This window comes from Pyxicephalus adspersus, chromosome Z (assembly GCF_032062135.1).
Source record: "Pyxicephalus adspersus chromosome Z, UCB_Pads_2.0, whole genome shotgun sequence".
In the NCBI taxonomy this organism is placed as follows: Eukaryota; Metazoa; Chordata; class Amphibia; order Anura; family Pyxicephalidae; genus Pyxicephalus; species Pyxicephalus adspersus.
Window position 1 is genome coordinate 4,182,724 of NC_092871.1, and position 18,661 is coordinate 4,201,384.

The window sequence follows — 18,661 nt, forward strand, 5'->3', positions numbered from 1 at the left end:
TCTTATTTTCTGGTTAAATATTTATCATTGACATTTTATGTCTTAGTGGAAGCCATGGCAATCAGTTTGGCATGATGTGATGGGGGGAGCAAAAAATATTTGATGCCCTGAACTGGTTAAACGTAATGTAATAATAATACATCACTAGGCTGGGAAAAAAGAAACGCATCTATTGGCCCTGATTTGTTAAAGCTGTCCGAGACAGAAGATAGACTATCATGAAAGAACCTGGGTGATCCAGCACATTTGGAATGATTTTCTTAAAAATCTTCAATCCAGGACCAGGCCCATTGCATGATCTCTCATGATAGTCTATCTTCTCCAGGCTTAGAGAGCTTCAATAAATTGGGCCCATTCCAGGTTTGCTGGATCACCCAGGATCTCTCATGATAGTCTATCTTCTCCAGACTTGGAGAGCTTCAATAAATCGGGCCCAGTGAGTTTAACCTCAAGGCAAATAAACATACCAGAAAACCTGCATATTCCAGGTTTTTTTTCCAGAGAGTTTCTCCATAAGCACGTTGTGCCTCTCAGGTCAGACTAAGTGACACCAATTATTTTTTTGGATCTGTAAGGGTGACATTCTTCCCACTGGCCAGCAATGTACGAGGCATTCTTCCCACTGACCACCACACTAAAGTACTGTGAGCTGTGGGTATAGTAATTATAGAAGGGGTTCCCAGAACACCTGGATATTATTTTAAGGGTTCCCCCATGTTAAAAAGTTCGGGAAACTTTGCTATAGAAACCAATAGCCACAGCTTATTTGTGTAAAACAAAGAGATTTACACAAAGTTTAGTACCTTAATTTAATTCCATAGTATAAAAAGAAGTAAGTAATTAACAGGTCTCGTCAACTGACGCGTTTTGCCTGTGTAATCCTTCATCAGGGGAGTTTTTACAGGTGAAGACACATCATATAGGAACTATATGATATATTACCTATATTCTGTTTGAATTTGAATTATATTCTGGATGACTTGTCTCCACCTGTAAAATCTCCCCAATGCAGGCTTACACAGGTGAAACGAGTTGGGCGATGAGACCTGGTAATTACTCTACATTCTTTGTATAATATGGAATGATTATGGTACTAAACTGTGTAAACCTTTTGTGTTTTATACTTTATTGAATTGTGGATTTATACTTGTAAGTAAATTTTCCTATTTTGGTTTTTCTTCCATTAAACTGGCATTAAATAGACCAAAGAACTGGAAGGGTTTCTCCTTACTTCCCATTTCCTTTCCCCCCTTTCTGTACATTTTTCTAACCAGAGAAGAGTAATGGGGAATACTATAACGTGTCACCATCTTAATAACGCTGCAGGGGCTGCTGACATATTCATGATGGCAGCTCCTAGCAGCAAACTTAGGTTTTTGGATACCTATCCAAGGCTTTCACATGTCTTTTGTGGCTATATAATGTCTAGGGCCATAGTCTCCTTGATCCAACTAGAAGTAGTATGTCATATTCCATAGATTCGCCAATTCTACGTTTCTAAAAAAAAATAAATAACTCAGCATGCATATCCCCCCTCAAGGAAGATGATGGGAAATAAGTTTGGGTTGTCACACAGTTCTAATTAAATAATTCAGCCCCATGGTGACATGATGGTAGAACAAGAGAAATGGGTAAATACATATAAAGGAACAGTTTAGCCCGGCAAATGATTTGTATTTCTGTACTTGGAGCCATCAGATTTCCACAGTAGGCCACCACACTGGCCTGTATAGCATGGGGACATCCCCGATTGTTGTATGCTGCAGTTCCATAATAGTTCTGCTCTGATGAGTTCACCTGTTGTCTCTGCCCTCCTATTAGTATTTTTCTTGTATAGAAGCACGGCTGATTGGCTTTGCTGCTGCTTCTTCCCCTAGTCTGAGCTCTGCTCTTCTGGAAATGTTACTAAATCCTATTCAGACACTGTCACTGTTTGCCTTAAAAAGAATATTATTTAGCAATATGTTTATGAATAGGGATGAGCAAGCGAGTTTTTAAAACTCGATCTCGTGGCAAATTGGGCCGTTCTTGCTTACAGAAATTGTAAGCGAGAACGGCCGGTGTAAATTCACCAAATGAGATAGAATTTTAATTAAAAAAAAAAAGAAAAATTGTGTGCTGTGCTGATCAATGAATGCAGCCACAGCTGCATTTATTGATCAGCTCAGTGTGCGATCCCTAGCACTAGAGGGTAACTTGGGACAAGTCTCTTCATTCAAAACCTCTAGTGCTTTCTGATTGGCTGAGGAAAGGAAAATCCTAATGACGCTCAAGCCTTTCCTCAGCCAATCAGAGAGCACTAGAGGTTTTGAACGGGGACATTTGTCCCCATTTAACCTCTAGTGTCGAGGATCGCACACAGGATTCCCAGGGCTGCATGAATGAATGCAGCCCTGGAAATCCACTGCAATCCCAGGCACTAGAGGTTAATCAACCTCTAGTGCCCGGGGATTGCACACAGGAGGATTCCAGGGCTATATGAATGAATGCAGCCCTGGAAATCCTCTTGTACTGATTTCTTGGAAAATCCAATGGGTTCGCAAAATCGGTTCGCCGAAAGTTCAAGAGAATTTTCTCAAGAATGCCAGAGGCATACAGAACCATTTATGTCTTTGGTATTACCTGGAGTTTTATTGGTTTCTTGGCCAAATATGTGAATGGCTGTTTAAAGCTAAATGTGATAGTTACCTGTGAAGCTATAAAAGCTGAGCTAAATTCCTAACATTCATTTGAGCTGTGAATGTTTCTTTGATCAGTGAGAAAACATCTTTATCGTTATTCGGAGTCATAATTCACATTCATCAAGACTTGTTCTTGGAAGGTTTAGGATGTTTTACAGCTTTCCAATCGGGTGATGAAGGGGCTTGGAAAACTGAAATGTCTTTAACCTTACAAGAACAAATCTTGGTGAATGTGACCAACTACTCCTAGATGACCTGAATAAATTAAAAGCTTCAGTATTACTATTAATATAGTATAGTATAATAGTATAGTATATACTATTTAGTATCACAGATCAATGTGACTTTTTTGCCAAAGCTTGGCTCAAGGCTTTCTCACAACCACCTAAGGCTCCCTGTTGGTCCTAGAATATGACGGCCATCTTCCTGGGCCGATAGGGAAGCATGGTAGCTTGCAAGACCTTCCGGTGCTCACACTTGTACTCTTTGCCTTCCAATAAATAAACTACCCCTGTGATGGAAATCTGTAGACCCGGCCAAGCCTTGACAGTACTTTGTCTCTATAAATCCAGTTTGGATAAAGAGTATTGTCCTTCCTCACCCACGAAATATGCTACTGGAAGATTCCTAGATGCTGAAACCACTACAACCACGGGCAAGGCTCAATAATTTAGTGTAATTTTCATCAACATACCAAAAACTTCTTCAGAGCCCTCAATGCCTCCACAACCCCTTTTGTATAAAGTACAAATTATGGAGATAAGTACACATTAAAATAAAATAATTTGTACCTGGACTTGCATATTTTTTGGGTCCCAACCCTGGACTCTGCAGGCTATAAATGACAATCAAGAAAGAGTCCGACAGCATTGAGTCCAAGACCTCGCACAAACGACTGGGAACAAACGTCCAAAGGATAAATCAATGGCAACCTCTATTATTTAATTGCAGAATCCTAAAGCATGAAGCAAACAATACATAATGTTCAAAATGTATAAAACTATGTACACTTTTATTTACCATTAAGAAACAGCAAGTCAAGATATGTGCACAGCTGCTTGCATGAAAAGTAAAAATATCACTTTGTAGGACCAAAGTTCCAATATTAAAGTTCAGCGAGAGACTATTCCATGGCTGTGGTAAAGTGATCACAATGTGACTATCTTCTAAAACATGGAAAAATACAATTGATGAGATCTATAAAAGTGACCGGACGGCTATGGGTATTCATGGTCCCATTGTAACCAACCCTGATATGTGTGTGCAACTCTCCGTGCTTTGAGTTTCAGCACTTGAATATGCAATGAGTCCACCAAATAGACAACGGATCTCTTCAATGGCCATTGATTGTCATGAAGAATACAAAATAAAGGTTAAACAAAGAACATCAGTGTTTCATTGATTTCTTGGATTTTTAGAAGGTATAGTTTCAAGCTCAAGTTTATTTTACACTGGAGACAAAGAAAACCTCAATTACAATAATGCCTCTAAGGGAGAGCGTTTTCTAATAAAGAGCAATTCTAGAAAAGAAGCACTGCTCCCTGATGTAGATGATCAATATGCAGCCATCTTCTAACTATGTTCCTATGTGCCTGCCTTATGTTTTGTAGTACTCATGGTCCTAAAATATTGGGGGACATCCCATATGTCTCTCTACCATTTACCTCCTACCATTTACCATCTCACTTATGTCAACACAAGCGGCCAGGTACATCGGCAGCAATAACCAAAGGATCTAATGCAGTGTTTCTCTACCAGGGTTCCTCCAGAGGTTGCTGGGGGTTCCTTGAGCAGCTTGTGCCTCTCAGGTCAGACTAGGTGACCCCAATGATCTTTTTGGCTATCTGTAAGGGTGACATTCTTCCCAATGGCCAGCGATGAAAGAGGAATTCTTCGTACTGACCAACACACTAATGTACTGTGATCTGTGGATATAGGAATTATAGAAGAGGTTCCCTGGAGACCTGAAAGTCAAGGGTTCCCTATGTTAAATGGATTGAAAAGACTAACCTTCTAACCTTTCTCCTATTCCAGTCATTCTCCAGAATTTGCTGGGGGTTCCTTGAGCTGTTGATCTTTTGATGGTACTTGCATGGAGCTGGGACAAGGGCTATTTGCTGCTGCCGGTCACATTACAAACAGCTATCTTTCTCACTGTCTGTAAAGTTGGAATTATTACCACTGTTGTAAGGCTTGCAATATTCCCATTGTCCACCAATTTAAAGGGTGTGACCCTAATGAATTGGTTTAATCAAGGGTTCCCTTGGAGTATAAAGGTCAAGAAAGGCTGCTCTAATCTATTCCAAAGAAAAAAAATCCTAGTAAAAAAAAGTTTCTTTTTGTTAAAGAATAAGTTCAAAGGAAACTAAAACGATAGTGCATTAAGTCACATTCCCATCTGAAATGATTACATACCAATAAGAGATCAATGAACCGATATCACCAATTGAAGATCACTGAAAATAACCCCTGAGAACCCTTTGTCCACCCATAACTTTACCGGAGCATTTATATTTACTGCAATTAATTTTTATTCTTGCTGTAGATTGTTACAACTACCAATAGAAAAGATTAAGATTCATAACCAACCTAAAACTATAACTAAACAACACAGAACAAGGAAAATGAATATATACAAAGGGTGAGAAGACAACGTGAATATTTGCTATCATTCCCATAGGTGAGAAAATGTATCAACGGAAATTATAGGTTATTCAATGTAATATTCGAGAGAACTATATGATATAATGTAATAACCTACAGCAACATTCTAAAAGTAAGAATTGCAGAAAACAAAACAAATATTAGAAACAAGTAAAATGTAAAAAAAAGACATTTAACATTTTATGTCAAAAACATTTCCGTTTCCACCTACAAGCTTTAAAACGAAAAAAGTCAAGGAGTATTTTTCCCTTTTTGTTGTTATTGTATCCTGCGATATCATTCGACGATGGATTTTGTTTCATCAATTTTAAAAAGTTGTCATCCTTCCTAAGTGGTCACTTCTTCTGTTCCGGAATGTTCAGTCTCTGAGAGTTTTTTGACGATGGTGTCATCCAAGGACAGTTTCTGAAAGTTTTCTTCGGTGCTCTCAGATTCTTCACGACTGTTTTCAAGGTTATCAGGTCCTTCGTAGCAGCCAGAATCTCGAGGAAGGTGAGAATCTTGGTTTGCTAAAGATGTTCCCGTCCCTTCTTCTGATTCGCTGGCAGCTGCAAGACACCAATCAGGAAATTATTCTATTATTATTAGATTTTGGAAAAATTGTGTGCAGATTCTCATCAGCTGCACACTGGTCATTGGAGATCTGCATTTCAAATACATACAGAGAGCCCCTTCAGAAAATGTATATGTTTAATGTGTTTTAAATTGCAAACTATTTAAATTAATTTAGAAATAAATGTATTTAGCTTGAACAGGTGCATATACAATTACTAATTTCTCTGTATTTGTATTTTATCCAGCAGGTGACCTGCTCTATATTCTCAGAAGAAATTATTTTATACAGCAAAATGATTTGGAAGAAGACTCAACACTCCCTCCTAGCAAGATTTTTTGCTTAAAACCCACAATGTCATGCAAATTGAGAGTAATAGAAGCATTAGCTCTTAAGGCTGTATTTGTACAATTTTTTTCACCTGACCCTATCAGTGTCCTGCTGCTTGTTTGCTCCGCTGGATGAATGGATCTCCCAAATAACCAGACAATTAGATATAGGACATATATAACAAATGTACCACACTTCCCACACCTGCCACAGGGTGGTGCTGAGTCAACCAGGTCCCAGCCCCATGCCATGGGTGTAGCCCCCTCTAAATAGCGAGTTTTGGAAAACCTATTTGTATAATGATAATGAAGGGAAATCCAGTGGTGAAATGGGGTAGCTAGGACCCTGTGCTTTGGCTGCATTACAAATTGACTTCAGCTGGAATATGATATATTTATCCGTTCAGTGGAAGTTCTGGTATTACTGAACAAGTAAAAAATAAAATATTGTATAATTGAGTCACTTACTGTCATAATCGAGCAGGATTTCAGCAGCGGTCAGCAGTTTCACAACATGCTGTTGATCTGTGATATTTAATTCCAGCAGATGACTCGCAGTCAGGTCCTTGAAGTCCTCGATTGTCTGATAACCGTTCAGCATGAGAGTGGCAATGTGTTCCTGGGAAAAGCAGCATAATTTAGTGATTTAAGCATGGGAGGAGACTAACTGCTCCGCAGGGGAGGGGTGAGAACTGCAATTCCAAATGACACATTGTATATCCTTTGCCTGCATCGGTGCCCCTTCATTGAGGATTACATTGAGGATACATTGAGGATTAGAAGAAAAGTCTAACCTGCATGTTGATACGTTCAAGCAGTTCCGTGAGTGTCTTAGGTTGTGATTGTTTGCTCCTTCCATGTGTTCGGACTTTTTTGGGGGTTTCTGTTTCCTGGGGTAGAACTTCTACATAGATGAACTTGAATGACCCCACCTTGTTATTCAGCATGCCCGTCCAAGTTCCAACTGGAGGTTTCTCGATGATGTTGATGATGTCTCCTTTCTGGATGCAAACAGAAATTGTAAATGGTTTATATTGGGTCAGTCCATTTAAAATATATGTTTAGGTTATAGATGAAGTCAAGGAGCCCATGGTGGCCTCTTGATGTCAATGTCTTGGATAAACCAAAAGTGAGATCTACTTGCCATAAAATCTCTGCCTCTCCCTGTTCCTGTTTCCTCTGAAATATTAAATGTTCTGGTCCACCTCTGTGTGTTCCAGTTCCTCTGCTTCCATTCTTCATAGTATAAAATACAAAGGAAATCAACAGGGAACCTCTCATAATGTGCATGGCATGCAGACGCGGGAACTCAGAGCAGAGATGGTAAGAACCCCACATATTGGGTGCAGACCCAGGAACTCTTCATAATCGGCATGGCAGACATGAAGACCCAGGAATGTAGCCAATTATGGACACAGCAAGTCAGCATAACCAGTAACTCAGCACATACATGGTGATCACCCCTTATAATGGCAAGGCAGATGAGCAGATCTGGGAACTCCGCAATAGGATGGTGAGCACCCACCATATTGTGCATGGCATACATGCAGACCCAGTAACTCAGCACAGAGATGGTAAGAACCCCGCATAATTGGTACAGAAGTTGTGCAGACCCAGGGACTCAGCACGGGATTGTTGAGCAGCCATCATAATGAGCATGGCAGACATGCAGCCAAGGGAAGGAAGGAGCCCCTTATAATGGGCAAACCAAGTGCTCAGAACCAGGAACTCACACATGCATAGTGAGCACCCATTATAATGGGCATGGCAGATGTTCAGACCTGGGAACTCAGCACGGAGATGGTAAGAACCCCACATATTGGGTGCAGATCCAGGAACTTTTCATAATCGGCATGGCAGACATGAAGACCCAGGAATGTAGCCAAGGGAAGAAAGCAGCCCCTTATTATGGACACAGCAAGTCTGCAGAACCAGAAACTCAGCACATGCATGGTGATCACCCCTTATGTTGGGCATGGCAGATGAGCAGATCTGGGAACTCCGCAATAGGATGGTGACCACCCACCATATTGTGCATGGCATACATGCAGACCCAGTAACTCAGCAGAGAGATGGTAAGAACCCTGCATAATTGCTACAGAATTTGTGCAGACCCAAGAACTCAGCACAAGGTTGTTGAGCACCCATCATAATGAGCATGGCAGACATGCAGCCAAGGGTAGGAAGGAGCCCCTTATAATGGACAAAACAAGTGCACAGAACCAGGAACTCATGCATAGTGAGCACCCATTATAATGGGCATGGCAGATAAGCAGATCTGGGAACTCCGCAATAGGATGGTGAGCACCCACCATATTGTGCATGGCAGCCCCAGTAACTCAGCACAGAGATGGTAAGCGCACAGGGACTGTAAATACCCATTATAATGGCCATCTATGCCAAATGGAACATCATACCTAAACAGAGGTAGGGGCATTCAACGCCATGTGCCCCCTACATATAATAATGATTCATCATCTGCCCCCTGGTGGTTTACCAACAAATCACAGCCATGTGAGTCAAAGTATAAACGCAAAGACTACCTGCCACCAAATGAATTGGAACTCGAGTACCCAACAATTATTGGATATTTTCCAAAATGTCTTCAGCATTACAAAACAAGTGCAGTTGGATGTTGGAGATTGTAAGGATTAGAAACAAATGGCCAGCCATATGGTCCATATTCCATCATTTGTATTTATTCAAATGCCAAACTATTGGAAAATGTCTATAAGTTATGACCCTATACACCTTCAAGCCAAGCTTCCACAATTTTCACACTGCAGAACATTCATTAAAGGTTTCAGAAAGAAGAGCCTTTTTATAATTATTAATATAATTAATAAACAGGATTTATATAGTGCCAACATATTACGCAGCGCTGTACATTAAATAGGAGTTGCAAATGACAAACAAATGTGGACAGTTCTTTTCTGTCCCACTCTGGACCTCTTCCCACTGGCGTGTTGTGTTATTGCAAGTTTCTATGCCACACACATAGGACTCTATTTATAAATTATTCCCCCAGCCGAATTTTCTGAAATTCACTTTTGGTGAATTCTTTGGTCTTATCTCTCTACAGGACTCCTATTAAAACAATGACTCGTTCTGCCACCTAGTGGCCAGTAACCAAAAGTGCACAGCTGTTACAATAGAAAAGAAAATCATTTTATGAGAAAATTGAAGAGGGAATAATTGATAAATAAAGCTGCCAGACATACATTGAGTTAGCATTCATTCTCAATTCTGCTGTGCATTGCCTTGTGTTGCACTTTAAAAAACAAAGCATGCTCAATTTTTGGTGCAGTGTCTAGCCATAGTGCAATGAAGACCAACATGAATGGCATATAATGGAAACATGATCTTAACTTAGAAATGATTCGATCGGTCTGGGCATTTTTAAACAGTTGCTGAACACTTACCGTGAGTTTGAGGGAATCCTTCTCGTATGGACTTGGAGTGAAGTCAGTGTGGACCTTTGCTTTCCCGCAGAATGGCCCGGTATATGGGGGTGGGAGGTTTTCTATGTTGATGCTGTCTCTGTTGCTGTAGGTGTAAGATGGGCTGTACAATTCACTGCCTGCAAACAGAACAATGTGAAACATCAATGCAAAATTATACCAATGTCAGTATAAAGTGGACCCCCGTGCCCACCGAATGTCCCAGGGCTGCACCCTGCTTCCTCCTTGGTCTATCACCATTGGTGCACTTTGGGCAAAGCCATACTCATGCCATTCTGTCCATTTCCTTTGAGTCCAGCTTGGCATGTACGCTCCTTTCATGGGACAATTCATTCCACTGGCTGGGCTCACAGAACTCTGGAGCTCACACATCATAAACAAGAACAACCATAAAAAAGAGGAAAACTAAGCAATACAGACAATAAAAGAAGAACACTGCTTGTTGTATCATTGCAATGCCATGCATGTAGCCTGTCACGGACATGTCTATATTTGGCCTCTTTAAAATGCATATAGGCAGCTTTTAAAATGCAAGCAAGCCCACATTGTTTTCCAGATTGGAATCTCCATCATCTTGTTGGAGAAGATCCATAGGCACACATTGCACACTCACCGGTGGAGGTCTGTCTGCTGACTGATGTGTGCTGATTGTCTTCCAGATCAGAGAGTTTACCAGGTAAGCTCCCATCCAAACTGCTATCCAAAGAAGTGGGCGACAACGACCCCGGCTCCCCTGTATCCCCCTACGGAATACACAAATAGAAGGTTAAAAGGCGACTCCATCCACACAGCTTCAGACTTCAAATACATAAATGTGCAAACTGCAAAAATATTCCATGTGAATCAGCCGTCATAACCCAGATAGGTGACACCACTTCTGCAGCTTTTCAGCTTATGGTGTCACCTGCATGCCCATTGGACCATGTAAAGGAGATATCACAGAGCTGGGGTTCTCCCAGGACCTACACCTTCCTAAGATCTTCTCCTCTAGCCCCCAGTGTCCGAAACATAGAGCCTGATTTATTAAAGCTCTCCAAGGCTACAAATGATACACTTTTATCAGTGAAGCTGGGTGATCCAGCAAACCCAGAATGGATCTGGTCCAGGATTCAAGATATTTGCTAGCAAATACCATTCCAGGTTTGCTGGATCACCCAGCTTCACTGATGAAAGTGTATTCTCTCCAGCCTTGGGGAGCTTTCATAAGTCAGCCCCATAGAGGGCACTGGGGGCAGATAATATAAGATACATTAAATGGCCACTTTATTAGGCCCCCATGCAAATTCACGGTGAATCCTGTGGCTGCAGTCTTTTATACAAAGCATGCAAACATGGAGAAACCATCCTGCAATACCACGAATAATAATCTCTCACCATCTCATCCGCCATGGCTTTCATCATCATCTTTCCGCTTTTCCTGTTCATTGTCCGTGATATTACCGCCCGCCATTTCTTGCCTAGCTTTGCTGCTTTAGTTTTCCCTTCTTCGTTTGTGTGCGTGTTCTCATCTTCAGGGATCTGGAACTGTACAAAAAATGTCAATTCTGGAAGAATCAAGGAGCTGCTCACTGCTTAAAGGGGAACATTTGAAAGTCAAAGTTTTTGTGAATTTTGAATCTGGTTTCTGTGTCTCCGCTTGGAGAATTTGCCCAGGATTTTCTCCTGGTGTCACTGGGACTGCAAGTAATAAGAAAATCCAAAGTCTGGCAAAACAGGAACAGAAAAAAAATCGACCAAAGGAACATTTGTTTCAGTGATGACTGTATAAGTTCATTCCTGTGATAATGCATAGAATAACACAACATGTAGCAATGTACCAGACACGTTGGTGGTCTGGGTGCCACCAAATGCACCTAAAAGCACACAGCTCTGCAATACATTGCCATGCACGTGACTTCTGCTGTGGTGCATTAGAATGAAATATCTGCGCAATGCATGGCAACACATGCACGCATTTTGAAAGAAACACCATACACAGCCATAGTGAGGATGAGTTCGGGTTCACATTTGTGCAGCACCACACAGTAAAAGTTGGAGTTCTGCCCAACTCACCTTCCAGCCAACCCAAGGTGCATTGCATTTGTTGGGCAAACACTGCCAGTTTTAGAGGGAGGCACAATGGGCAATTCCAAAGGCATTCTCTAGAATGAAGGAAGGGTACAGGCCACTGGAATTCTTTGCATTTGGGGACCCAAATTCCAATTTCCCAATGTATGTACCCAATTTGCCCAAGGACACATTGCCTAAGACCACCCTCAATGCAAATGTAAAAACGTTTACATCTTCTTCTTTAGAGGACAGTATAGATAGGAATTTGGCAATAAAGAGAATTTGCTCACACTTCCTGTGATTAAAAGGCAAAAAAGATATGAGATGCTCTTTATTGAAGTTGATAAATGCACCCTGGGCACAGAATCTGATCTGACGTCACTCTGCATGTCAATACTTCATCACCCCTTTCCCCATCTTTAGACGTCTGGTGGATTATGAAAGAGGCGATTCTGCAATCCTACGTCTGACAATTATTGGCGTCACTGATATCTCATGAGAATAAGAGGAAGACTTAGCAAGTTCCCCCACCTAACAGAACGTAATCTGCCTAAAGACCAAAATCTTTAATCAATATCTGGTGATTGTGCCATAGAGATTCTTAAAGCACTTTCTGTTTAATGGTGACACCTTGTGTATGTCTACAAGCTGTTGGCATTGTCACCTTGTCACATAGGCTTCCAAAGGAGATGCCAAGCAGCTGTGCCAACATGGATGGTCCATAATGGCAGGAAACCAGAGCTGGAGTGCAGTTATTAATAATGAAGGGAACTACAAAGAGATGCAGCAGAAGAATATAAAACAAATGAAATATAATTTGTCCGTGCATTTGCTAATTAATAAGACACAGATGATATGTAAGCGGATCATTTTCTCCTTTTCCCTGACCCCACTTTAATCTCGGTATACCAAAGTCTCTCTTTGAGTCATCAAATCTAAAAATGGATTTAAATGTATCAAAATTTACAGATAACATTTTCCTACAGCACATTACTGTCACCTGATATAAAAAAGAAGGCAAATTAAAAAAAAAAAAGAGGAACTGAAGCCAAATATAATTTCTGATGAAATATGTGACAAGTCAACCATTTGTGACGTATTTCAGTAAATTGTAAAACCGCATAAACATGAAAAAAGCCAGAAAACAGAGAGAGCTTCTTCTTTTATTTTTTAGTTAGTTCATTAGGGGAATAGAGGTATAAGCTGATTGGCTAGCGTGGGCAATGGTGATAGTTCTCAATAAATAATAAATAATAATAATAATTAACCTCTGTTTTCATTATTATATATCATAAAATGTATTTTTTAGGTAAAGTAAGGGAATTTGGTATGAGCCTCTTGCAGTCTCTTTATAGCAAAGCTCCGATAGGGTAAGGGAACAGCATTAGGAGTAGCCAATCAAGTGTGCTGCAGTGCGAGGGATTTGCTGATAAGTGGAGAGAGCAAAGTGAGAGGTGAGTTTAGCAGTCTGCTGCTTCTCCTTTCACCATCCGGTCATAATCTGGGTGGGGTAAAAGGGGTAAACGAGAATCTGTAGCCTAGAAAGATCAGTTTCTTTTATCTATCAGACAAGGCTGTAATGGGTGGCAGAGCTATATAAATCTCAGGAATTAATAACATACAAATTTGCTCCCATATATATATATATATATATATATATATATATATATATATATCATCTGTATATTAGGAGTTCATTTTGCAATATTTACAGTCTAAAATCAGCAAAAACATTTTTTAAAATTCCAAGCAAGATAAAAAGATGGCAGAGAGGGGATGATTGTGGATGGAGTCAGGAGGTCGGGGAGGGGATGATTATGAAGAAAGTGAGAAAAGACACAACAGAGATGGAGTCCATGGTAGATGTGGAATAGATGATGAGTATGATCTGATCATGGACCATTAAGGGAAAGAGGTAGGGAGGAGCTGACCTTGGTTGGGGAACAAAGGGAAAGATGACTCAACCTAAGCAGGGGATGTTAAAATGGTGATGAGAAGGAAAAGAGGAACCAGTGAAAGCGAAATAGGAGCCAAATAAACATCAGGCATAAATCTTCCTAAATTTTACTTATAACAACTCTTTGGTAAACTCCTGTAATTTCACTCACCTCTGTTTCCAGGTTGAACTCAGAGCAGGAAATGGGGGAGCTCGGTTTTGACTTCCCAAAATCCTTAAAGCTGCTGGAACGTTGCAGAGACAACTAAAAGAAATACAAATACATTTATGTAAATGAGAAATCACAAGCAGGAAATCCACAGATAAAGAAAAGGAAGAACATTGTGCAACCAATCAGAGTCAGGGATTTTCTCTAAATTTACAAGACCAAAGCAGATCAGGATAGTCATAACAAAGAGCGGATGAAACAAAAAAAAAATGGTTTTGAGATTACACAAAAATTGTATTAGGGTTACAGGGACAATGTAAGGGGTTATGGAGGGGGTCTGCGTGGGGTTTGCAGTGAATGATAGCAGTCTGGGAACGTGGAGAATTAGTATTGGGGTTACAGGAAGTGTGTTTTGGATAAAATAAGAATTAGTGTTAGGTTTACGGAAAGGGTAAGTGTTGGAATTACAGTTTGGTGTAGGGTTAGAGGTAAGGTTAGTTTTGGAGGGGGGGTTTGCATGGGGGTTACAGGGACAATGTAAGGGGTTATGGAGGGGGTCTGCATGGGGTTTACAGGGAATTATAGCAGTCTGGGAAAGTGGAAGTGTGTTTTGGATAAAATGAATTAAAGAATTAGTGTTAGGCTTACGGAAAGGGTAAGTGTTAAGAAGAAGCATAGAAGTGCATAGAAGTTTGGTGTGGGGTTAGAAGTAAGGTTAATGTTGCAGGTAGGGGGTTTGCATGGGGGTTACAGGGAAAGAAAATGTTAGACCTTGAGTCTTATGGATAGAGTTACAGGGGGGGATAATATGAAGGTGACAGAGGGTGTGTTAGGGTTACAGTGAAGGGTAATGTAAGGTTATAGGTAGGATTACTCTTATAGGGATGATTTACATGGGGGTTACAGGGAAAGATAGTGTTATGGGCCCATGGAAAATTAGTACTGGGTTACAAGTAGCATGTAAATCCCAATAAATATTATTATTATTGTTAATATTAATTTGAAGGTAACAGAAAGGCTGTTAGGGTTACAGGGAAGGTTAATATTACAAGGAAATATAATGTACATGGAGGATGAGTATTATAGTTATACAAAGTGTGGTATGGTTACATAAATACTTAGTGTTAGGGTTATGGGGAGGATAAATATTAAGACAACAGGGAGGGTAAGTGTTGGGGTCACATGGAGGGTTAAGTTTTTTTGTTAGCTAGAGTTAGGGGTTAAGGTTACAGGCAGGGTATGTTTTGGGGTTACATTAAGGGTTAGTGAGGGGTTACAGGTAAAGTTGGGGGTTAGGGTTACAAGGTGGGTAAGTGTTGGGGTTACATGGAGGGTTAGTCTAGGGTTACAGGTAGAATTAGTGTTATGATTACAGTGAAGGTTAATTGAGGTCTACGGAAGGTCTGGTGATGGGGTTAAAGAGGGTTTATTGTTGGGGTTAAAGTGAGGGTTACACGGAGGGTTAATTGAGATCTACAAGGGGGCAGGTGAGAGGGTTACAGGGGGTTTAGTGTTAGTTCAGAGTGAAAGGTACAGGGAAGTTTGGCGTTATGGAGAAGGTTAGTGTTAGGGTTACATGGAAGGTTAGTATTAGATATAAGCTAATGTATCTTCCCATAATCCCTTGCTCCTGGAAGCCTTGATGTGTTGGCCCTTTAAGAAGCCCCGTACCCTCCGAACAGCCAAGTCTACAAACAACTAAAATTTTGTTTGGTTTCATTTACAGGAAAAGCATCTACAAGGGGCCACTTTCTGCTCCAACCATACGCAGCAGCAGCAGCTCTCGGTGGTGTGGTTTTTGTCTCTCCTTAGCTCAGGAAACCTCAGATTCTCAACATCTCAATACAATTTACTGATATGGTGCTTTAACCCCTCGCACGCTGCTTCCTGCACACGCATAGCTATGACAGGAAACGCGCTCACACCTGACTAGCACAGGAAGTGGCACCAAATGTGTCAAAGTTTGACTAAGCAGAGCAGCAGACCTTGTCTGGGGAAAAGACATTTGCATTGAAATTTGGGTAAAAAAAGAAATTCACCTCAACTGCATGAAATGTAAATGATTTGTCTAGACAGTTTACAGGCTTCAGGTACAGAGCATGGACCTTCTGGAAAAACTACGCGTTTCGCCATACAAAATAAAAGCACCACTTTGGCTCATGGCCAAGATCACTGCACTCCAGGCTACAGTAAACATTTATTAGAACCAAAGGGATTTAGCCCTTACGCGTTTCACGCTACTAAAAGGCTTTCTCAGAGTTCAAAGAGCTGAATTCCTATTGTTATTTTAAAGTAGCCAGGAGTAAGGTGCTCCTTGCATTGTATGCCATCTGGCCTGACTTGACGTCAACTCAAAAACAGCTAAACCACAAAGGTGAAGTTACCACTTGGGTCCAACACAGAAACTTATACTGTTCTGGGTAAATAAAGGCTTAAAACTTCGCAATACTACCTTTGTGCTGGACTGGCCTCATTCCAATGGTATTTCAGACAAATTTAGAACAGAAGGATTACCAGAATGGTATTTATTTACCTTTTTTGTCCATGACAACAGAAATATAAAGGCTTACGCATTTCGCTCTACTCTTAGTGCTTTATTAAAGTGTATGGAACCGTAGATAGATCACTCTATACATCTTTCTGTATATCTGCTGTGATTATGAAAGTGGTTACCAAAACTGCTACCATCCAGGGGCCCCTTGATTATTATGTCGACCACTGACTGGACATAATCCTCCTAAATAAGTCCTGGCAGGCAATACAGCTACTCCAAATTGGTATTAAATTAAAGGTACAATGGGTCTGATTTATCCAAGCTCTCCAAAACTGGAGACAATGGACTATTATGGGAGAACCTGGCTGATCCATCAAACCTAGAATTAATTTTCTTTTTTATTAGTTGGCAAATGTTTGAAATTCTGGACTAGATTCATTCCAGGTTTTCTGGATCAGCCAGGTTCTCTCCTGATAATCTATTTTCTCCAGTCTCTGAGAGCTGTAATAAACTAGTCTTAATGTAACAAGACCAATAAGAGATATAAACAAACATAGCTCACTGCTAGGAGGACGATGGATGCAGACACTGGCTGACCATTGTAGTGCTGGGACCTTCAAATACTTCCTAGGTGATTTTGTGAATAATATTGACTTTTATTTATAAAGCACAAACATGTCACTCAATTATACAATAAATAGATGCGCAGGTGGCAAACCTGTATAAATCCAAACTATGACACAGGAGGAGAAGACCTGGACCAATCTAGGAGGTGACGGGAATAGTATACAATAGATAGGGGGATGGGGAGTGCTGTCTAATTATTGATGGGTGGATAATGAGTAGAGAATTTTAAAAAGATGTTTTGTTTTGGACTTTAAATATGTGGAGATGGGAGTAAGCCTGATTGGACAGGGGAGGGTATTCCAGAAAGTCTCTTGGAGTCATGCATGGGAAGAGGTTGTAGGTGAGGAAGTCATTAGGTATGTCTTTATGTATCAGGTTGGAAATATTGGTGAGATATTAGTTAATCAGAGAGGAATTGGAAGCCAATTGATGTTTGCTGAGAGGAGCAGCCAATGAAGAGTAGTGACAAGTAGACCGATAAGTCTAGCTGCACCATTCATGATGAATTGTAGAGGTGAGATTGATCTCATAGTGTCCTATCAGGAGATGTTGGCTTGTGATTTACCCCATAATCTAAAAGGATTGCCTTGATTTGAGGTAAGGTTTGGCCAAAAAGTTTAAAAGACTTTCCAAAAATTTGCAAAATCACTCTAAGCATTATTGGGAAATTCTGGCAAAGTGGCTTGTTATCGCCTCATTTGGGTAGCCATCTTTATTTTATCCAATTGTTGAAAGGGCTGTTTATGGCCCAATTTGCAGATTGTCTTTCAAATATCTTCTACAGTAAATGTTTACCCCCACCCCTCCCAATGATTGCCTCTCTAATATCACATGATTCATTATATTTATATATATATGGGGGTCACTGAAATACCCCGGAGCACCCTGCACCCCTCCCAATGATTGCCTCTCTAATATCACATGATTCATTATATTGAAATATGTGGGGGGTCACTGAAATACAAGAACCAACAACTAAGCTGTAATAAGCTGAAATGAGTCACAACATCCGTCAGCAAACCAGGAAACACAAAACAACACAAAAACATCAAAGACACTGCAGCAGAATTCTCTTTTCTGAATGCACAATTTAACCTTTGTGATAAAAGGGATTTTGTAATAAAGGGAATAATAAATATTTAATTCTAGTACTATACAAACACGAGGCCTCCATTGTGCACATAGTGTAACGGATAAATAAATTATATATTTTTACAACATCTTTGCTTTCCATTTGCAGGCCCCAAATATCAGTGTAAATATTGCTTGGTTTGTATTCAGATTGTCTGCAGTCTGCATTCTAACTGCAGACAAGAAATGACAACAAAACACTTCTATTTGATGCAATTACCATATTGCCAGCCTCCATGAATTCTACAATGCAGCCATGTAATCCCTGGAGAGCACAAACTGCTACAAACAGACGCTTTATTATTGCGTGCAGCTATACTCTGCTGATACCCCGAGCCTGTGTGACCCCTGATGTGCAATTGTGGGGAGCAGAATGCACCTCCAGGGTAACCCAATGCCTTCCTTGTTCTCGCATGAGCTCCAAAGCTCTTCTGAGCTCAGATATCATCTCTGGAGCTGAATTCTGAGATTGTCTGCTTTTAGCAGTTTGTGATCTCTGTAGATTACATGAGTGCAGTGCAGCACTGACACCGTCATTTATGGCTTGTGGCAGTGCAGGCAGCAAAT

The 18,661-nt window shown here is 40.5% G+C and overlaps 1 protein-coding gene across 1 annotated transcript in view; it reads right to left on the reverse strand.

Moving 5' to 3' along the window:
• Positions 1 to 3,602: 3,602 nt before the first annotated feature.
• The window catches only part of SASH3 (SAM and SH3 domain containing 3), a 16,444-nt gene continuing 1,385 nt past the window's right edge, over positions 3,603 to 18,661 (reverse strand). The window contains exons 2-8 of the mRNA XM_072429565.1: positions 13,846 to 13,938; positions 11,063 to 11,206; positions 10,302 to 10,431; positions 9,650 to 9,807; positions 7,022 to 7,228; positions 6,696 to 6,846; positions 3,603 to 5,893 (exon numbers count right to left, since the gene is read on the reverse strand). Of these exons, the coding sequence (XP_072285666.1) occupies positions 5,673 to 5,893; positions 6,696 to 6,846; positions 7,022 to 7,228; positions 9,650 to 9,807; positions 10,302 to 10,431; positions 11,063 to 11,206; positions 13,846 to 13,938 (1,104 nt within the window). The 3' untranslated portion in view covers positions 3,603 to 5,672. The remainder of the gene's footprint in view (positions 5,894 to 6,695; positions 6,847 to 7,021; positions 7,229 to 9,649; positions 9,808 to 10,301; positions 10,432 to 11,062; positions 11,207 to 13,845; positions 13,939 to 18,661) is intronic.